Genomic DNA, 23,009 nt, shown 5'->3' with positions numbered 1-23,009 from the left:
AGTGCTAAGCAACTGTTTGTTAACAAAATCACAATTTCTTAGTCACACATAACTTATCACTTTTATAGGAGATAATATGTCTTTGTTGTGTTTGATTGTTGCACTGCCCCCAAGAGGCCAAGAAATTAATTATTGCAGGTTTGGATTTAAAGTGTAAAGCTGTGTGTGAGGTCTTGTTTGTCTCCTTTGCAACCAGAAATGTCAATGTCCTGGTAATTTGTTTAATGAAATATAGGAATGTTGTGTTGGCCATAGATGTAAACTGAATGCATGAAAGCGGACTTGTACACTTTCAGATTATTGTAGAGCCATAAGCACTGAACTGATTTGAAGCTCAGATTGGTGCATTGCAGTAGTTGCAACAATAATGTAGATTTTGGGCCTCACAGAATATCCCAAGAATCTCACATTGTGGTACAGAAGTAGGTTTTATATTATAAACAGCTATACCTTTTGTTAGCTGCTCACAGTGACACTTTCTCATTTGCCATCATACACACACACACAGTCACAGTCGCATATTAGCTGCTCTGGGATGGCAAGAAGTGGAGCAGTTTCTTTTAAAGTGGGACAGGGTCTCCATGATGACCTGACTGGGAGAGAAATAGAGAGAGGTGGGCAGAGGTAGTGTGCCAAAGGAAAGAACAAAAGGGGGAGAAGGGGGAGTCTGAGAAAAGAGATAAACCCTCAGAGAGCAAGAGGGACAACCAAGAAAAAGGAGAGTAAATAATGGAAAGTAGTGAGTGAGGAAAGAGGGAGGGCAGGAGATAGAAGGAGACAAAATGGATACAGCAAGGGGGCTTGAAGATGAAGAGAGCAGCAATAGAGGTGGGGAGAAGAGAAACAAACTAGGTAAAATGGGACAAAGGGCCAATTATTTATAACCCTGTGCAACGGGGCTGGTGGCCCAGCCATAATTTGGTGTTTAGTTTGAAGTCAGTGCAGCAAACACAAACAAAGAAACCACAGAACACAAAGCGTGACTAACATTTTCTCCTGGATATTTATGTGTTTTTGTGAGCCAAGATGTAGTGCGGTCTCCCCAATTCTGGCCCTTACCTGCTTCACAGCAGACCATGTTGTACTGTACAGTATATCTGCTTGGGTTATTGGTCATGGCACAGACAAGTTGACTACTCCAGTTTATTTTAGCTGAGAAACAACAGACTGTGTACATTATGTCACAAGAGTGTTTATGGATTCCCGCAGTCCTGCTTTTTAAGGAGTTGAACACTGCTTCTGTTGCATTCTGTTACTAGTTTAAGAGGCATATCAAGCACAGCTGAAGTGTAAGATCTGAAAGGACCTAAAATTTCAGGTTAAGCGTGAGCACTAAAAGGTGAAGTTGTTCAAACTAAAGCACTGAAAGAATTTCAATTGGCAGATGAAATTTAAACTGAAAGGATTTGAAGGTATAATAAGGTGAAACGTCAATAAAGACAACAAAAACAATGCAGCTATGAGTGCATAACAGATTTTACAGCAGAGATTACCATGCATTTGTTCAATGTACAAGACTCTCCATTATGTGTTTATAATGGAGCTACTGCTGTACCTTTGGCAAGGAAATGAATGTCTTTTCCCGCTCCTCTTTTCTGCTCCCTGCTTACCCTTGACCTCTCTTGACCTCGTTCCTCATTTCCTCATCTTTCATCTCTTTACCAGGTGGAGCAGTTTAAACAGGATCCCAGCCCCTCCAAGTGTCTGCACTCGGTGTTCAATGTCGACACCGGTGACGAGGTGCACTCCTACAGCGAATACCACCACCTACAGGTCAGCTGGAGAGCAGAAATGAGACAACCCTCTGTAGATAGAAGAAAATGAATTTTGTTTTTCCATGTATGCATGTACACAGTATATGTGCATTAAAAGCTGTCCACCTCCATAAAATATCCAGATGTAACAAACCTATCTACAAAGGCCAGAAGCTTATTATTATGCACCTACTCTACAGCTCTACTCTATTATAACTCCTGTCACATATCTGATGTAACAATATGAAAAATGATTTCACTGGCTGTGGTCGTGGAAGAAATTCAATGAGAAGTGAACCTTGCTGAAGATGAATGAACAATGGGATGAACAATTTAGACTAGGGATCTCTTTTGTTTTTGAATGTCTTGGTAAAATTCTTTGCCCCTCTGTGCGACATGTACGGTAGGAAAATAGACTTGGCTCAATTGACTCAAAGGTGGTCGTGCATTAAACTGACACTGAAACAACTTATGCTTCTGTCAATGATATTGACAGAGGTCAATTTAGTGTGTAACATTGTCATGGAGACTGCGTTTGTAGTGATAGATTGCCAATACATAGAGAAGATCAAAAAAATGATGCCTTTGACAAAGAAAAACTCAAAAGTAATCAAAGCTGGGTAGATGATAAACACATACTGTAAATTTATTTCTTTTTCTTCTCCAGCAACATTACCTTGAGGTAAATTGATGAAAGCCTAACAATATAAATATCACATTTTAGTCTCTAAACTATGTAGGAAATCCAAGACAGCTGTATTAACTATTGTGGAAATATCACACAGTGTGCAAATGGTAGGCTTTTTAATGGTATCTCATCCACTCTGTCCTTCCCTCTGTCACTGCTTCAGATCGATGCCGTTTGTCTGTTCCTGCTGTACCTGGTGGAGATGATCTGCTCTGGTCTGCAGATCATTTACAACACTGATGAGGTAAACAACACACTAAAATGACTGCCAAGGTGATCGATTATGGACATTAGGGTTTTAAGCCCTGTTCTGTTTATTGGGCTGATACTTTCTGGCTGCTCCGTGAGCAGCAATCAGTACCCAGTGGTTTAAAGCAATTTCTTTTCTTATGTAGATAATTACACATTGGAACATAAACACACACCCTGTGTGGCATGCTGCTATTCCCTTAAGTTATACAGTGTATAACTTAAGGGAAGCTGTAGACTTTTGATCCAGTTAAACTGCATGTGAAATAACCAGTGAGATAATGTGTGATTACATTTTGAAGCCATGCCTCGGTATTTCTGTTTTGCAATGTCTTTTTCGCCATGCTGGTGTGGCTCCAGGCATAGCGATATCTGCCTTTTGGTCTGTTAGTCCGTCTACCAATTTGGTCCAGACTGAAATATCTCAGTAACTATTGTCAAGTATAGACTTAAATGAATTGACCTTCATGAGCTGAATCATCTTTCCAACTTTGGGTGATCCCCTTACTTTTCACCTAGTGCCACCAACAGGTCGACATTCCCATTGGTCTTAGCTGAACTTTCAGTGCTAATGCTGAAAACAGAAAACATCAAATGTCCTGGCGTCAACATGAAAGCATTGTGAAACAGAGACACCAGCATAGCTGTAGACTTTTGTCTTGTTTCTTTCTTTCTTTCTTTCTTTTTTTTAAGATTTTGATGTTGATGAAAAAGATTTGCTTTTATTTGTCTGTATGCATATGAAAACACTTGTTGAAATTTTATTTCATGTGTTTCAAGATGCATAACTGAAAACACTATTTATTCTAAAACAAATTATAAGACCTCATAAGAGTCAAAAATGCATATATATCTATATATATCTATCTCGAGAATATCCCCCACAGATGTTCTCAAGCTGACACAAACTCAGGAAGAGGGGACAGTGTCTCACTTTTATAGCTCAGCTCACATTTATATTTTTGCTGAGCTGCTCAATTGACTTTCAACAGGGAAACATTAAGATGATTTCACTGTGGAGGCTTAAATGTCTTCTTGGGAATCAGACCGGTAACATCTTATTTGGCAGCACACCAACCCAGACTATTACCCAAAAGCTGCTTTGAATGGTTTCTTGAGAGTTTGATGGATCTGTCCCGTGTTATTATTTTTTGTCTTTTTCATGTTGCGCTCTCACATACTTGGATACTCTTTCAGATACACAACACACTGTGGTCTCTCCTGGTTACCCACCACTGTACTGGTGAAGCTGCGGGCGATATATGCTTTGTCATATTTTCTTGTGTTTGCCTTCGAAGTTGTCTTTTTAGTTGGTAAAGACTCATCCTCTGCTGTGTGTTTAGTTTGGAGCTTTCTCACAAACTTGTCCATGTTATGTTAGCCGTTCTCAAGCATCTAAAGCTATTGCAGCAGCCTCATTTATGGCAGGGCAAATGAATGAGGTTGCTGCAATAGCTCCATGCCCCCAAATTGGGGATCCACGCCCCCCCCAGTTTGGGATCTACTGTCTTAATAAAACAACTCGGCTGTTAGGTTTACACTCTGTGCTGTTTATTGTGTGGCCCTGAGGAGCAGTTGAAACTTCATTAATTCTGTTAGTTTTTATAGTCTGCTCATTCACTGCTTTACTTACCGCCACAGAGGGGTGAAATTTGTGCCGCTAGTAAAGGAATCCATTTGTTTACTTGAATGGGCTTATCTTAAGAAAGTAAGGCCATTGTAAAACATTTTGCCACTAACCAATTAATGTGCAAAGGATTCACTTTGTTTACACAAACCCTTCCTAATAACCTCTCATTTTACTCCGTTTCTCATTGCTGATGGCAAACAAATTGACACGAGAACTTATTTTATGAGGGCAGTCCTGTTTGTGCAGCAGCCACTATTTGCATGTTTAAGCACTGCTTATAAGGTTGCATAATTCAAGCTGAAGTAGTCTCCACCACCCTCACCCCCCCACCCCCATCCTTCTGTTAGCAAACATCAGATCCAGTGAGCAAAAGGACTTGTGATCTGTGTTCTTGCTGAATGCTGTTTGAAACGCGTTTCATTTGAACTAATCACATTATTAGGGCATCATTTATGAGTTTGTTGTAAGCTGTCACTGCTTGTGAAGTCCACTGGCGTCTTCTTGACTGAGCCCGAAGCTGCATTGCAGTATTTTTTTTTTCTTGAGGTGGTATAGAAAGGCTGCTGCATGTCCTCTGAGAAGATGCACTATCGACCTCATCGCAGATGCCATTTTCAGTTTCATGCAGCATGAAACGGAACGTCTCATTAGCCTGTGTGTATGTCTGTTTTTCACACCATACACGTGGATGCTTTTTTCACAGTGTGAGTGCTGCTGGCGCACAGCACATGTAGTATGCTTCTGTAAATGTGCTCATGTGTAAAACCTAACACCTAAAACACCTAAAAATATAAAAAATGAAAACAGAGGCTAGCGGCAGGGAGGCAGGGAGGCTTGTTTGGCCGGTGGGCAGTACCATTCATTAAGATACCATTAAGATACTAAAAAATTTCCCTCGTTAATCACTCCGGTCATAAAACCTCACATGAAAAAGGAGCAAACAACTTCCCCTCTTTCCCATCCTCATCTGATTTGCTCCCCACTTCCCTGCCCTCCTTCACTGACTGGCCTATTTAAGTCCTACACAGGTTGTATCTGCTTCTCTCTCTTTATCTTTCCTTCTCTCATCTCTCACTTTTCCCTCCCCTGCTTTGTCATTTTAGATAAAATCTCCCATCACTCAAGCACGCACACACGCGCGCACACACACACACACACACATACATACACACACCACACTGCTACTCTAAGGTCTTTTTAATGATTCAAGGCCTTTAAGGCATCACACATTTTCTGTGTCTCCATTTCAGTTTTTTTCAACGTGTGTCCATTGATTTTGACATGTCTCCATTGGCATATTGGCATAGTGTCTTTCTCCACTGTCTGTGTGGACCAGATGATAGATATGAGAAACTCTCTAACTCCGCTAATTGCAGCTTTTAAGTCATGAGGCTACCATCTTGTTTGGTTGAAATCAAGGACACTTTTGATGGGTTTTTGGAGTCTGTAACTAAAATGGGCGATACGCCGATAATTAAAATGTTGCTATAAATGGATGTCGTGATATGGGTTCGTTCAGTGTCGTATCTTAGGCAGTTGACAAGGAAATATAAAGCTACAGTTTCTCATACTGCCATACTTAGCTGCTTAATTACACCTCATCTGTAGCTGCATGGCGAGTTTGACCTTGAGCATTGATGAGGAATCATGTCCACTTTACTGACCTTTATAATGAGAGGGAGTGTTACACACCTCACCCCAATCAATATCAAAGGTCAACCTCTACAGTATATGTGTGTCAGGCCCTATGTTCATGTGTAGCTGCAGCTTAAATTGTGTACCATGTGATTGTGTTTGTTTGTTTCAGTGTGGACAAATGTTTACCTGCATTCAGGGGTCTTTGAGTTCATGTGTGCACGTGTTTTGTATATGTAAGATACTGTGTATTTGGATGCAGCTGTCTGGATTGCGTTCATTCCCTGTGTGCCATGCCTTCCTGTGTTTCCTTCATGTGTGCTTTCTGTGTGCAGGTTTCCTTCATCCAAAACCTGGTGTTTTGTGTGGAAAGAGCCTACAGGGTGCCTGATTACGGCATGTGGGAGAGAGGCAGCAAATACAACAACGGCAGCACTGAGCTGCATTCCAGGTCAGTCAAAAGCTCAGCAACGAGCAAAAAATATGCAAAATAAATCCATAAGCATAATATGGTTCAAATATGGCGATTTACATGTTGTTACTAATTACAACTGCCAAACATTGATATCCAGCTTCTTTAAAGGGACACCTTGCTGATTTCCAGCCTCATCTTCCTTGTAATAATTATAGAGGTGGCATATCTATAATATCCACAGTGCTTCACCAATCTTTATCACTGTCGCCAGCTGAGTCAGCATTGTTTCCTACACCTCCCAAACTACAGGGAGGGTTTGACTGAGATAAGTTTTATTTTCTCCTCAGTGCTGCTGGGAAGCACACTGTAGCAACAGTGCATGTGTAGGTATATATTCACACTGAGCTTTATAGATTACACTGTGTCACAGGTCACTGTTATGCTGCATATTTCACTGTTGCATGTTAACGTTTGTTGAATTCTGTGGCCCATGTTTGTGCAGAGTGTGTGTGTGTGTCAACATGCAGGTTTGAAATTTGTGGACTACTTAATATAACCTAACAAAATCTCTGTGTATGACTAGTGATGTAATAATATAATAATGCATTCAGGCAGGAATGGAGTGAATGAGGGAAATGAAGGACACATGGAAGACAGATATAACCCAAATAAGAAATGTGAGGTGAATGAAGGAATGGAATCAGGGAAAAACAGGAGCATGCAGGTTATTGGTATTGAGGTGTAGAGTTAGAGTATGACATCATAGTTGTAGAAGAGAGATACCCAGTGATAGTGCTGTAGCCTTCTGGCCTAAATGCTGGTGTGATTGATGAAATGTTTATCCCTTCCACTTGTGTTTGCCGTGTCTTAACATTTCCAGCAGACTTGTTAACGGCCAGGCGGGACACAACAAAGGACTGTCAGTCTTTTGTTTAAATGTACTGAACGCAGGCAGTCAAGCACTTACAAAATCCAGAATATAGACCCACTCTAATTATTTTCTGGTTTTTATAGTTACTGACAATATCAGCAGGAAGGAAATCTGTTGGAAGTATAAATCATTTTAATTTGGAATGCTGCTTGAAAACAAGAATTATAGGGCTGAAATATTTGTTAAATACAAAACAAGCTTTTATCAGCTTTTCTTTGGTCTTACTTTTAACTGGCGGACGCCTCCAAAGTGTTATTATTCAGCTCTATCTTTTGGCATCTCATTGAAGTTGACTTTTTAAAATTTAAAATTCCTGAATAAATGATATTTTTCTGTTTTTAAATCAGTAAAACATTCACTTTAAATTTTTAAATCTGCATTATTTGTTTTCTGTGATATATTGCCATCTTATAGAGCTAATAATGTTAACAAAGAGTTCTACATTAACAGAAGCAATGCTAGTATTTATTCAGCTTGACAAACACTTCAGTGCCTGCTGTTCCATAAAGTATTGGGAAATTCCAAGTTTTTTTTTTTTTTTTTTTTTTTTTTTTTTTTTTTTACACACACATCCTGCCAAAAACAAAGCTGCAACCGTAAATCAAAACAATGAGCTGAAAGACAGTAAAATGCTTCGCGGAGCGGAGGGGAACCGCAGAGTAAGCTGAGACTTTGACACGGTCCAGGAAGGTATTTTTATCCTTCATAATTGTTTGGACTGCCTGCCTCTGCCCACACTGCAGAGTAGTACAGAACAGAACATATATAAATTTCAAGCACTAAATGACAGATATTGACAGAAATGCAAATGTTTGTATCTTTTACTTTTTTGTCAAGGAAATCGTGTGTTCACTGTCCACCAACCAGGATTAAAACATTTCAGGACTGCAATAACACAAATAAAAGCAGACAATTTCTCCTGAAACTAAATAAATCAGTCACTGTGTGTGTGTGTGTGTGTGTGTGTGTGTGTGTGTGTGTGTGTGTGTGTGTGTGTGTGTGTGTGTGTGTGTGTGTATTTTAAGCTATATGAAACCATGGAGTAAATGGACCCAAATGCAACACACAGGACAAAGTCATTAAGGACCAAAAACTTTATTAATTAGATAAGGGAAGTGTTGCTGAGGCAGTAGAACATCCACCAGGGAGCAGGGCAGGTCAAAGGAGTCTACTGAAATATTCAATAACAAAAATCCTTTTTAGCAAAAATTTAGCCCCAACGAAAAAAAATCCTTCTTTCTAAAAAAAAAAAACCTCCACAAAAAAGTCCAATAACACAAACCTCTTCAGCAAAAATGAAGTCACAACAAAAAGTTCCTTCTTCAAATAACAAAGGGGAAAAAATCAGTCTACTTTACCAAAGTAGAAGGCAGGAGGCAAAAACAGAAACAGGCAGGGTCATCAATGGGCAAGGCAAACTGGAAAACAGAGCAGGAGAGTCATGCAGAGCAGAGGAACAATCTGGCAATGAGAGGTGGGCAGGGGTTGCCTTTGTAACCTGTGAGGAGAACAGGTGAGGGCAGTGAGGCTGATTGAGGTGATAATGGGCTGAAGGATGAAGCATTCAGGGGAAAAACAGAAAAATCAGTGACTCATAGACAGCAGATCATGGCACTGTAGGCCATGTGAAGTCAAACATGTGGGACTTTTATTTTGAATCTCTTCAGATAGATACCCTAAAAATGTTTGATTTTGAGTCCATTCAAACATTCACAGTTACCTTTAATTTAAATATATTAGCCACTGAATCACTATTGTTTTTACAGTACCTGTTTTTAGAAATGAAGCCATGTAGAAGTGTTAGCAGCAGTGTGTCCAACCTCAAATTGATAAATATTAACTTATAAAGAAACTCAACTCAACTCAAACATACATTTCTAACATATTATCTCATATCCATTTTTCAAACCAGATTGAAATGTATCCTCTTAACCCTCTTCTGGACCCTCCAACAACTAGACCAGTGAGAAAATAACCTGCACTGAGGAAAATTGTGACAGATTAACAGTCTGAACTATTAACCGAACTGTACCTAACCAGTGAACTCAGATAACAGTTTTTGTTACGTCCTCCTAACTGATTTGTCAAGGATTCAAGGATTCAAGGAGCTTTATTGTCATTTCACACACGTAAAACATGAGTGGAACGAAATTAGTTTCCCCGGTCCCAGTATCAGCCCAGTTTCTTAACAAAATAAATATAAATATAAACAATGCTATATAGTATAAAAACAGTGTAATATAAGTGAAAACAGTAGATGATATAAACACCAGTGTAAACAGTATAAACAGTAGTGCAAGATGGCTGACAGGGTAGTGCAAATGACCGTAGTGCAATGAACATGAGCAGTTTGAGTTTTGTGCAAATGCTGCATTGTGCAAAGTGTTCCATGGGTGGTTGTTTGTGTATTTGTTGGTGTGTGAGGTGTGAGTTTGGCAGCAGGGGCTACAGAGGACCTCCAGAGTTCAACAGTCTCACAGCTTCTGGGAAGAAGCTGTTCCTCAGTCTGGTGGTCCTGCTCTTGATGCTCCGCAGCCTCCTGCCTGAGGGGAGAGGGGCAAACAGTTTGTGTGAGGGGTGGGTGGGGTCCTTCATGATGCAGGAGGCCCTTTTCCTGCACCTGGAGGTGTAAATGTCTGTGGTGGTGGATAGGCTGTGTCCCACAGTCTTTTGTGCAGCTTTCACCACCCTCTGCAGAGCTTTTTTCTCTGCTGCAGAGCAGCTGCCGTGCCACACAGTGATACAGGAGCACAGGACGCTCTCCACCACACATCTGTAGAAGGATGTGAGGACCGAACTCCCCAGTCCGGCACGCCTCAGCCTCCTGAGGAAGTAGAGGCGCTGGTGTGCCTTCCTGATGAGGCAGGAAGTGTTGTTGCTCCAGGTGAGGTCGTCCGTTATGTGGATGCCCAGGTACCTGAAACTGGAGACCACTTCCACCGCTGTCCCTCCGATGTACAGGGGAGGAAGGGGGAGGTGTCTGCCCCTTCTGAAGTCCACGATCATCTCCTTGGTCTTTTTCACGTTGATGCAGAGGTTGTTCTCTCTGCACCAACCCTCCAGGCGTTCCACCTCCTGCCTGTAGTCGGCCTCATCGCTGTTGGCGATGCGTCCAACCACAGCTGTATCATCCGCAAACTTCACGATGAGGCAGCTCGGATGTTGCGCTGAGCAGTCGTGTGTTAGCAGGGTGAACAGGAGGGGGCTCAGCACACAGCCCTGGGGGGAGCCGGTGCTGAGGGTGATGGAGGAGGAGGAGATGTCATGGATCTTCACTGTTTGCGGCCTGTCCGTCAGGAAGTCCAGGACCCAATTGCAGAGGGTGGAGCTCAAACCGAGAGCACTGAGCTTATGGATCAGTGTCTGCGGAATGATGGTGTTAAAGGCTGATGTGAAGTCCACAAAGAGAAGGCGGACATAGGAGTCTTTATTCTCTAGGTGGGTGAGAGTTGTGTGGACCACAGAAGATATGGCATCCTCTGTGGATCGGTTCTTCCTATATGCGTATTGGTGTGGATCCACAGTGACGTCGATGCAGTCTTTGATACGGGCCATGACCAGTCTCTCAAAGCACTTCATGACTATCGGAGTGAGGGCTACTGGCCGATAGTCATTCAGGCTCGTCACTGTGGAGGTTTTGGGAATGGGGATGATTGTAGCGGTCTTCAGACAGGTGGGGACCGTCGCTTGTTGGAGAGAGGTGTTGAAGATGTCCGTCAGTACCTCTGTGAGCTGATGTGCACAGCCCTTCAGCACCCGCCCCGGGATATTATCGGGACCTGCAGCTTTGTGTGGGTTTATCCTCTGGAGGGTCCTCCTCACTTCAGCTGAGGTCACGCTGAGGGGCTCTTCACCAGGTGGGGGGGTGAGTCTGGTGCTGAGGGGGGCGTCCGGGTCCTCAAAGCGGGCAAAGAAGTTGTTGAGAGCTTCAGGCAGAGAGGGGTCCCTGGGGCATTGTGCATCTTTGGTGTTATAGTCTGTGATGCACTTAATGCCCCTCCACATGCTCCGTGGATCGTTGGACGCAAAGTGTCCCTGGATCCTCTGGGCGTATGCGGTCTTAGCCCTCTTCACTCCTGCCGTCAGCTCTCTCCTTGCCGCCCTGAGTGCCATTCTATCACCTGACTTAAACGCAGCATCCCTGGCTTTCAGCAGAGAACGGACCTCCGTGTTCAGCCAGGGTTTTTGGTTTGGGTAGGTGGTTACTGTCCTGGTACTGGTAACATCCTCTGCACACTTGTAGATGTAACTGAGGACCGCAGATGTGTAGTCCTCCAGGTCCACCTCTCCCTCACAGACAGCTGCTTCCCTGAAGACCTGCCAGTCCGTGCGCTGGAAGCAGTCCTGTAGTGCAGGGACTGCATCGCTGGGCCACACGGTGATGGTCCTCTGCGTTGGTGTGTGGCGTCTGAGCAGCGGACGGTAGGCAGGAAGCAGCATGATGGAGATGTGGTCGGAGAAGCCGAGGTGGGGGTGGGGGACAGCTCTGTATGCGTCTCGTCTGTTCGTGTAAACACGGTCCAGCCGTCATCCAAGGTCGAACTGGCCTCCCTCTCCTCCCTTGGTGACTTGATAAAGATCCTCAATTTCTGCCATTGCTTATCTCTGGGAAGCCTGTTTTTTTTATTCCCTTTCTCCAACAATCCAAGGCTATTGTCAACAACTCGCCAAAATATCCTCAAGAAAAGATAACAAATGCGATGTAGTGAAGAAGCACTGTGACTTCCTGTATTTCCTCCCCTCGAGGTCGTGCTTTTGGATTTCCACAATTAATGGGCTAGCATATATATGTAGTTGTGTAACACCAATTAACATGCCGTATGTGAACTGTAACAGGAGCAGATTCAAAATGGTTCCGTGTAAACAAGAGCTGTTTAAATCATCAAATGACACATCAGTTCTTAGCTCCAGATTTTCCACGGTTCTGTGGAAAAGAACAAGGAAGGATGTGTTCATTTCAGCAGTGTGTTCATTTATCCAAATCGAATCAAATGATTACATTTATTTTCATCTGCCTTGTGTTTGTCATCATTGGCCAGACTGGAGCCATTTTATTTAAAATAGCATATCTAATAGTGTAAGCATCCTAATTTCTTGAAATATCTCAACTTCTGCTGAGCTAAATGTCATTTTATTTGAAATATGAAATCAGGACCGTGCTCATAATGTAGCCTGTGTTCATGAATATTTTATCATAATTCATGATAGTCAGTTTTTCATTTGCTTCACAACTGCACAAATTAAAATAATCAGAGTCTAAATGTGTTGTAATATACCAAATGTTATTCTGTGTTTTATCGGCCGTCCTATGTAGACTATATATCATAGCCAGTCAGCACTGGTTTACCGACCAGGCAGCCTGAGTCTCCAGGAGATCCAAAAGTTCCATGTTCATTTGGTTCAGCTGGTCTTGGTGCTGGTATTTAGCTCGAGGGTTTGGACAACTAAAGTAAAGTTTTAAGGCAGCTGTTTAAAGTGAAGAAGCTCTTGTTAATCCACCGTTTGCTACCTATTGAGCAGCAAATGTCTGACAAACAAAGTAAGTGACAAGCTGGTGAACATAGTGGAGCGTTTTGCAGCTAAAGAGATGCAGTATCTCACTCAGGGGACAGTGGAGAGTGAATACTGGGCTGATATTCATGATGTCTCAACTGGCCGTGCTTCTGTCTGTCTCGCGTTTAAACAGTTTACATTTTCACAATGTCAACTTTATAAGATGATCACATGTGAATGTGATCTTAACAGCTTGTTTTGCTGGCCTTTCAAATCAATGCAGTATTCATCATAGTTTATCATTTTCTTATAAATGTAGCTGAGGAAGGTAAAGTAGTCATCCACCAGTCAGAAGATCAGGGATTTGATTCCTACCGCCTGCGGTTTACATGTCATAGTGTCCTTGACGATGAACTCAATTGCTGTCGATTTCTTTTCGGCTGGTAAACACTCCTGCACCTTACATGGTTGCCTTTGATATCAGTGTATCAATGCTGGCTTGTGTTGTGAAGCATATTAAATGGTATATAGGAAAGCACTATATAAATACAGTCCATTCACAGCAAACTTGGGACCCAACCTTGGTATAAATAAAATAATCATCCCAGTATTACCTTAGCTGACATATAAACTGCTGTAGATAATCACATTTACTGGAGTAACAGAATACAGACAGTACAGTATGAATTCATGAACAGTCTGCAGCACCATTTTCATCGTGCGAATCTCCATCTCAAAGTGTCACCTCACACTGTTGCATCATGATGCTGTTTTCCCCGTATCATTTTTTGACCTTTCGTTTCCCCATCAAGCATCGTACCTCCTCTATCCACATGCGGTGTGCTGACAGCCTTGCTGGCCAGTACTGCGTTATACAGAACTAGTTTCAGCAGAGTTCTTCCCCAGGCTGAATTAGCCAGTCATCTTCTGTATTTTAGGCATCGATTCAGGCCTCAGTAATGGTATTGAATTTGTTTTAATGTGTCAGCAGATCTACCGCTAGCCATCGCCAAGTTTCTGCCAATTTTTCCAACTCCTTTTCTTTTCTTTTCTGAGAAGTCTGGGCATGGTAGAAAAAGAAACAAAATGACAGTGAAATTGATTCACACTTAGTCTGCTTTGCAATCACAGCAGTAAGCCAGTGTGAAATTCAGTGTAAAGTTTTTTTTTTTTTCGCATTATTATTATTAAAGAGATCCATTATCTACAGTAGACCACAAGCTCAGGAGCCTTCAGTTTTATTGAATCCTGTCAGGTAGCCATTTGAGATTTGAGGACGTTTCTGAATATGCTGAAGCAGGTGGAGGCCTCCATCACAGAACGATATTTATTGAAGATATTCACTCACATCTCCTCTATAGTGTGTCAATGTCAGTGAAATCTGCTTATTGTATCTTGTGTAATTGTCAGTGCTTCTTCTCTTTGCAGCTCTGTGGGCCTGGCTAAAGCTGCTCTCGAGGCCATCAATGGATTCAACCTCTTTGGAAATCAGGTATTTGAATAATTCACCCACACTTTGCAGATGTCCTCCTCCTCATACGAGTCCTGAGGCACATGTATTTGTCTCCTGTCTAGTGGTGTCACATGAAGCAAGATTGCATTATAGATAGATGGCCTGTTGTCTAATTCATATCTGCAGAGGGCTATTACAGCTCCATACATCAGTGAGATATGCTTGATGTTTGCAGTGTCACCATCCTGTGCAAAGAACGAGCTGCCTCGGTAGTCGAATTTATGGAAAGCCAGGACTGTATAATTAGTGCTGCCGTCATCGATGTCAGACTGTTTCCCCAAGCGGACATTGAAGAGAATCATGTAGAATGTTTGTGGTTTGGTTCAGCAAATTGTTTGTTTTCTTTAAACTTTGATCTACCTTGCTGTGTCCATTAGTTGACATGTTTCTGTTTCCGTTTTTTTTTTTTTTTTGACTTTTTTTGTGCCTGTGTCAAGGAAAGGAATAACGAGGACATTCATTACACCTGCTAATGGATTAGAAAATGAAGCTCTGCACTTAGCAGACCTGCTCTCGTATTATCTGTTCCTCTTCTTTTGCCCACTTGGGCATTTGCCAGTGATTTCTCTGGCCGTCTAATGCATCTGAACTTGAAGTAGTTTTCTCATCCTTTTCTCGTTAGGATGAGTGTATATTAAAGTCTCTGTTTGTTTTTCTCTACTGATCAGCTGCAAAATGAGGAGTATAACCATGCCTGGAGATGGATTTTCTCATCGAGCACTGCTTGTTGAAAGAATCTATTTATAGAAGTGGCTGCTTTATGGTCCATGCTGTGTGGGATGTCTGTTAGAGGCTCTATGTGTGTTTCATCCAGATTCTTGTCCTTCTGTGCAAATGGAGGTTTTCCCCTTTTTGGCTATGCCAAGTCGAACCATGCTGCACTGATTTGCGTTTCCATTATCACTTTAACTGTGCCAAGTTGTGTCCGAAATGTACTACCTCTGGTGTAGGACCAAAGTGTGTCCAGTCCACCTCCAAACAGGATGCTGTGATATGTTGTCAACCAGGGCCAGCCCATGACAACCCCCTTTCTCCTCTCAAACAAGCATGTATTGTGAAATTCAGCTTGTATTTAGATGGAAAAGATGTTTTTAAAAGTCTTCATGTGCTCAGCTCTCAGTGACTTGCCTCTAACTGAATCTCTGTGGCTTCAAGGATTCAAGCGGATAGCCCTGAGGTGAAGACAATGTACTCCAATCATCCACAACATTAAAACCACCTGCTTGATATTTTTTAGGCCCCCCTTGTGTTGCCAAAACAGCTCTGACCTGTCAGGGGAAGGGATTCAAGGGACTCAGGAGCTCTGGGGATATTTTGTGGTCATCGCCATCGGGATGTTGGATCCTATGGATCCTGTGCATTGAGAGTTGGGTCTGCAGCTGGGAGGTGGCATCCACATGCTTGCCAGAAGCCAGGGTTTCCCCACAGAATTTTACATTGTAAACAGATGATTAATTTAATTCATTTTTAACGTTGTGGCTGATGGGTGTAAATCCCCACTGAGTCAAGCCAGGACATGTGTATGAAAAAGCCTCTTTGTTTTCCCAGGTGACTCTCATCCCTCCAACACCAAATGCAGCTCCCTCAGTCAGATGTGTGGACTCGACTCCCATGACTTGGACTTGAGTCAGAATCAAGTCACGGATCTGATGACTTAAGGCTTGACTTAATGAAATTAAAAAAGACTGACAACTAGGACTTTGACTTTAAGACTAGTCACTTGTGACCTGAATAAACCAGCATTAATTCCCATTCCCATTTAACACTGTCCAGGTTTCAAAATGTAAGTGAATTTTCCATTTGGTGCCACATTGGTATGTAAATAGTTATGTAGTAAAAAAAAACTATGCCGACAGTCTGTATAACATTTTGGTCTAACTTATTTGCATGTCTCTGTTGTCTGCCTGAGTTGAAATTTGGCACACACAGGGACGGGGACTTCATGGTACATTCAGGTGAACTTGTAAACTCTGAAATTTACATGCTTTACACGTCAAAGTGCATGGGCAACCATGAGGGCTTCCTGATGCATTCATATGCACTTGAATGGCGATGAAGGGGACTTGAGGGTGAAACTTGAGACTTGAGTTCTGGTATCAGTCCCTTTCACCAGAACATTCAGTACATTCTGAACTCTACTGTGACATTTTGTACTGGTTGCAGACTCTTGTGGCTGTGTGTGTTACTTGAATGGACACACAGCCTTCAGTTACGTGAAGTTTTTCCATGAGGCAGATGCAAAGATAGCAGCTTGGCAGTGTGCTGCATTAAAGAGGAGGGTCCTTCACTGGTAAAGCCTGTTGTTAAGTTCACAGAGCTGTATACACATGGCTGGACAACCAAATCCTACTGGGTTCCACTTTTTATCTGGGCATTGTTACCTAATTCACACCATGTCGAGAGCAAGAATGCAGTGGAGCAGACACACAACAAAATCAATCCAGCAATTTTTTTGTGTGTGTGTGTTTATATGTGAGGAATCGAATACTCTTCTATGCTGACAGGGAGTTGTGAATTTAATCCATAATATCAATGCACAGGAAGTGGTGTCAATTTGATGCCTATTGTATTAAGGTTCTGTCTATAATTTACATCTCTGAAACTGACTTGTATCATACATTCACTTTTTATAATAGAGAGAGACAAGCTAATTATGTGGAAGGAGCAAGTGAAGTAGTATGGACAGATAAGGATTGTGAAGAAAAATGTAAACTTAGAAATATTGCAAATTATTGTTTCATGTTGGCATTTGTTGACTGTAATTATCAAAGACTGCACTTCTGGTTCTAGCCTCTCCTTGAACTGGGCAGTTTTAGCACTAGGTCAAACTATTTATGGTAATCAGAGGTAGTTTTAATGTACTTCAGTTTCAGAAGGATCACTGAGAAGAATGATATGAATGCATATCAAAACTCTGAAGACTAATACTTTAAACAATATGCTCAACCAATCAGTTGAGATGCCCATTAATGGTAACAACAATGTTGGTGATATTTTATTTTATATATATGCATTTTTTAACAAAACTTGGAAAGTACAAAATCTTCTGATTTAAAATCCCATTTCGTCCCACGGTACATATTTGATGTAAATATTTATTCAGTACTATTTTTGCTTTTTATGTTTTATTCAGATTTTGTGATACTGCCGATAATGGTAATAATTATTCAAAAAGATCAATTTAAGCACAATAATAGTTATGTACTTGAGGCGTTTGTAAGTCAGCAGTGGTTTGTAGAACACCATAAGGGGACTCATTAAAAGACTGCTCTGCAAAATCTCTTCTTCACATTACAGGACTTTTTTTTTTTTTTTTTAATGACCATACATGTGGATATCCCAGACTACTTTAAAGTGAACACCTCACTCATTTGATAGTGATAATCAGTCATCTTACATGCTAGTCGTGTTACACGCTGTAATAACTGTGTGCTATAATAACAGAAAAGCTTTCCCTGAGAGGGCCATTTCACTGACTTGTCACACAGCTGCCTACATTGGTGGCCAGCAATCCACTGCACTATGCAAATTGCTACAGGAAAGCTTGCTGATTTGACTAAAAGCCCTGGCCAGATCTGTTTTCGGAGGGAAGAAAAACAGACTGGCAGTATTCATACATAATGCATATGACTTACATTAGAAACTGCTTAGCAGGTTGCAGGAGTGACTCAGTTGGTTTTATGTAACAGCTGCTGATGGATGGACGAGGTGCGCTGGACTAGCTTTTTAGAACTAGAAAAGGTTTGATCACATCCAATGCCGACTAAAAGCATAACCCCCCCTTCCCCAACCACCTCCCAGTGGTGTTTAAGTGCTGTGGAACTGACATGCTGCATTGTAGCAGCACTTGGGGACATTTGAAGTGATAGAATGACTCTCAACTAACTGTTGTTGAAGCACACCCACTCTGTACTTCAAAAACATGCACAACCCAAAAATATCAGCCTGGTTTTGCAACGAAAGAGTGTGTTTTGCTGTGCGGAGGTGACAGGTGTGGTGGTGGGGGCTTTAAAGTAGGCCATTTAGCCATTTTTCTGTCAACTGTTTTTTTTTTTTCCTCTGATAAATGATGGATAACTTTGTAGTGCATCTTTGTGTGTTTTTGTGGGTGTTCAGTTGCACAACATGAAACTGTGTGCTGCTGTTCACCTGCAAAGGGTGAATAGTTCAGCCGTGACTGGGATGATATCTTTGTATGTGTTTTGATCTGCAGGGTTGTTCGTGGTCGGTGATTTTTGTGGATTTGGACGCCCACAACAGGAACAGGCAGACCCTGTGCTCCCTGCTGCCCCGAGAGTCTCGCTCACATGTGAGTCCATGTACCTCTGCATCCTCTATACATGTACAAATGCCTTAAAGCTTACAAATATAACAGATAGTACAAAGAACATTAAGGTGCATATTTTTGATTCTAGCTAGTTGTCCTTTGTAGATTTTAGAAAAATTTTCAAAGACTGAAATAGATGCCTACAAGACATATGCCATTAAATTAAAAGGTCAATTGCACACACCAGGCAAACTACACTCTAACATCAGCATGTCAGTGGATGTTTGTAATTCAGTGCATTTCCCTTATGGTGACATCAACAACCTGTGTGACTGAAAGCTCAGCGTTGCCAAGAAATGGGCAAAGTGAGAGGTGGAAGCTGAGCACTACGGGAGGTAAAGCTGAAGTAGAAGGAATGGGAAAAGGTGATACTGTTGAGAAAAAAGCCAGAACAAAATCTTTCCCTTCTTTGCACTCCACCACTTGCAGACACTTAAATGATCACATCTCTCTCTCTCTCTCTGTGCCGAATCTGTCAGGCAGAATAGCCACCATCAGCTTGACAGGAAATGAGAGTAATTAGACAACCAGAGTTGAATTATAGCTGTAAGAGATGAATGTGACAGAGCTGGCAGGATGGAGTGCAACAGGGAGACACAGAGCGACATATTGTAGGATAATGTCAAGATAACCAAAATATCAATATAATATTTTGTATACTGTGGCAAATGAGTGGAATTCAGTATTCTGGACATATTTGGTACCAGCACCAAATGTATTCTGCAAGCTGTTGTCTCATTTCAGCTGTGGCTGCTGAGGGTGTTAACATGCAGATTGGAGTTGTAACAAAAAGTCAAGGAATAAGAGGGGATTGGAGTAGACAGAGCAGCAGTTGGCTCCTCTGTTAACTGTAAAGATGTGAGGAAATTAAAAAAAAAACAAAACAAGATTTTAGTATAAAACATAACAATAGAATCAAACAATCGACCACATCTTGCACTGAAATCTAGTCCTTTGTTGTGGTCTAGTCCTAGGTTGACAAACTGGTCCATAGCTGTCCATGTAAGAAGGCATGTTACTGCAGTCATAAGGGAGGGACTATAATGCCTACACAGTAGAGCTGACTTCTACTGCTCAGTTGGTCCATATGCTCTTGATCAGAAGAAAAGCAAATCTTAATCCTCGGTGAAGGAGCTTCCATCTGTGCATGTGTGCCTCTTTACCTGTCAAGCCCAGTAGCCTTCAGTGTTTAAAGGCTGTTACTCGTGGCATGGGACTAATCAGATGCTGCGCTGTGGGTGGGACACGAGGGGAGGCCACAGAATGGAGGCCACAGGCAGAAGCTGCGTCCTTTTGTGAGCTCTGGACAAGAGTGACTCCAAATGATCAGGTCGAGGCGTAGCTGTGCTGCCCTTTCACACGTGTAGCACACAACAGGACACTGTCAATTGGCAGACGTGTTCTCACCTACTGGAAATACTCCAGTTTGATTTAGGTGAGGGATAGCACCTGGGTGGTGTTTGGCTGCGGTGCTCGTATGAGAGAAAGACAGCTGCATAACAACCAAAGTAGCCCTTTTTAATGAATCTAGAGATAATGTATTGATTTTTTTCTTCATCAACCAATCAGCTGGATGACGAGTAGAAAGAATTTCAGACGTCCAAGATTTTCATTGGTTGACTACAGCTCTGGAACCTCTGTTGTCTGTTTATAAACCTTAAATATTCATAGATAGTCGCAGTGGGGCCAGTGCTTAATAGCTTTCATTTTCATTGCTTAATAGAGTAAACTAAACAAAAATGAAATGGAACAATATAATGCCCATTCATCATGGTTTTCAAGCTTAGTAACAGTGTTCATTCCTAATAACTGTTCCAATTGAAATTTAGTCAGGCAAGTCCTGATTTTAAATAAGGCTTCTGAAGTGGGCTGTTCATCGCCAAGAGCTTTCACTCCTGAGCTGGAAACGGCACACTCATCCCACCGTTCTGATTCATAACTTATCCTCTATTACTATTAGTGATTGTGGTTAGAATTTAATTCCACTTCCTCAGTTATTTTATCATACCAACAGTTTCCTAGACCGTAAGAAATCATTACGGAGCAGTATTTCATCTAAGTGAAAAATAAGACCGTGGTGGAAGTTTGCTGTCAGTGTAAAGTAAATCTTTTCTCCCTGGCAGAACACAGATGCAGCCTTGCTTCCAACCATCAGCTATCCTGCCTTTGCAGTAGATGATGATGCCCTCTACAGTCAGACACTGGATAAGATTGTCCGTAAGCTGCGGGGCAAATACGGCTTCAAACGATTCCTCCGTGATGGCTACCGCACTGCAAACGAAGACAAGAATCGCCGCTACTACAAACCTGCTGAAATGAAGGTTGGTGATATTTTTTCTTATTTTTTGTTCATCCGAGGCACATTCCACTTATTTGTTTTTTTGTTTCTGTTTTCCTCCTTCCTCGGACTTTTAATTTTAGACATTAGAACCCCCTGACAGGACAGGGAGTGATACGACTATGAACAATTCTTACACATTCAACATTATTTTTATATCAGACAGCCGCAAAAAATGGAAATCGTAGCTCATCCTCCTAGGATAAATACTACATGTTTGCTACATGATAATATTACTTCAAGGCAGCAGATTGATAAACAAACAGGAGATCCAGGACTGACCCATGAGGAACCCCACTACCTTACATGAACTAATATTCATCAGGTTTCATTCATTCATTCATTCATTTTCTTTCCTTGACCCATAGAGAGTGTGCGATTTATGTTGGTGCAGGCCCTAAGCTTGATTAAAAATCGACATGGCAGATTTTACAAAATGCATGCTACTTTCCTTTAAAACTTTCTCAAAGAAATTGCAATTCTTCTTTCCATCCATCCATCCATCCATCCATCCATCCATCCATCCATTTTCTATACCACTTATCCGTCAGGGTCACGGTTCTTCTTTCCAGTACATCTGAAATTTTGTGTTTTTCTTTCCGTACTCTTCATTACTCTGTCCATCTCCACTCACTGAGGAGGATGAGGGGCTAGCAGCTCTGGCCCACATCGTTTGCATGCCTGGAAACACCATTTGATGTAGCTGCTTTGTTGTCATGGGGCTTCTACACTCTGTACAGTGCCAGAAACAGATTGTGATAGCAACAAGGGGAAAAAAGGTGTGATAGTTTGTCAAAAGTCAAGAGAAATGTGGCAGAATTGGTGTGAGTTGTATCCACTGTGGTCTTGATTATTCGCAATTTTACTGAGATACTATGGTATCTTGTTAATGCAAATGAAATGACAAAGTGCCAGTGGCTGGCATTGCATAAAACCTGAAAAAGTTCAACATGAAAGTGTTTGAGTATGACATTTGAAAAGTTTTTGAGAACTATAAGCCTGTGAAGATGTTATCCATTTTATGATAATGCTAAGAAATCTTTCTGTCATTTAGCCTCTCCAATTTGAAGTGTTTTAATCCTCCAGATATTTCACCCCCAGTCTCAGGGTGTTGGTGTGTGAGTCCCTGTGAGGGGGTGTGCTCATGCATATATATGTATGTGAATGACCATGCATTCATTGTCCCTTTTGAATCCCCTGTGATCCCAGCGAGATGCCAGTGCATTCACTTCAGAACCACCTCAGTGAGCATGCAATGAGTGAATCAGAGGCAGGACTCTTAATGCTAAACAAATCATTTCATTAGCTGTAAAACTAACCTTCCAGAATTAATGAGCTCTGAGAGGGGGAGGGAGGGAATAATGGAGATCTGCAAGCACAAAGTCAGGGGCGTTTGGAGTTTCTGTTTGTTCTAGAAGATGTTTTACTTCTAATCCACGAGGACTCGTCAGTTCCAGTTGAGCGTCATTCACCCTTTGATGAGTCATGCTCTGAGCCATCACAGTCACGTAAATTAAGGTTTGCTTGTTGCGTTACAGATTCATGGAGCGGTTCTGGGGGACTATTTTCATGGAGGAGTGGCTCGTGTCCATAGATTTGAACTTTTTTCAAAAATAAAGTTGCCAGAAAGGGTGACTAAAGTTGTCAGTTATAATATAAGTCACTTAAGTTGACGATGGTGACTAAAATTTGATAAAATCACTTTTATTGATGCACCATACGGATAACTGATAATTAGCTGCTTCTCACTGACATCTGAGGGTTAGACAGGCTGAGATGTACCAAAGATGGATGATTTAACATTTCACAGCTCTAATATAATAATTTATTTATTTATTTTCATAAATTTCATTCATATTTCATTGTTGTGTTAAATCTCTTTCCTCTTCCCTGAACCCTTGTGTAAAATTTATTGTAAATTACAATCAATCCTCTGAAAACATGTCCACACTGGCAGCAACATGTTTGGCTCGCTAGTTTGACCTCGTCAACACTCTTGCTGCTGCTGCTTCTTCTTGTCTTCTAAGCCAACTAGA

The 23,009-nt window shown here is 41.7% G+C and overlaps 1 protein-coding gene across 4 annotated transcripts in view; it reads left to right on the top strand.

The window, feature by feature from the left end:
* phkb (phosphorylase kinase, beta) overlaps positions 1-23,009 on the top strand; it is a 103,045-nt gene that overhangs the window by 19,411 nt on the left and 60,625 nt on the right. For all 4 annotated transcript variants that reach the window (XM_046399882.1, XM_046399964.1, XM_046399706.1 and 1 more), the window contains 6 exons: positions 1,666-1,773; positions 2,606-2,686; positions 6,292-6,407; positions 14,224-14,287; positions 18,522-18,617; positions 20,759-20,956. In XM_046399882.1, the coding sequence (XP_046255838.1) occupies positions 1,666-1,773; positions 2,606-2,686; positions 6,292-6,407; positions 14,224-14,287; positions 18,522-18,617; positions 20,759-20,956 (663 nt within the window). The remainder of the gene's footprint in view (positions 1-1,665; positions 1,774-2,605; positions 2,687-6,291; positions 6,408-14,223; positions 14,288-18,521; positions 18,618-20,758; positions 20,957-23,009) is intronic.

The sequence above is a fragment of the Scatophagus argus genome, chromosome 1 (genome assembly GCF_020382885.2).
Source record: "Scatophagus argus isolate fScaArg1 chromosome 1, fScaArg1.pri, whole genome shotgun sequence".
NCBI classification, from domain to species: Eukaryota; Metazoa; Chordata; class Actinopteri; family Scatophagidae; genus Scatophagus; species Scatophagus argus.
This window is presented reverse-complemented; position numbering and strand designations above follow the sequence as displayed.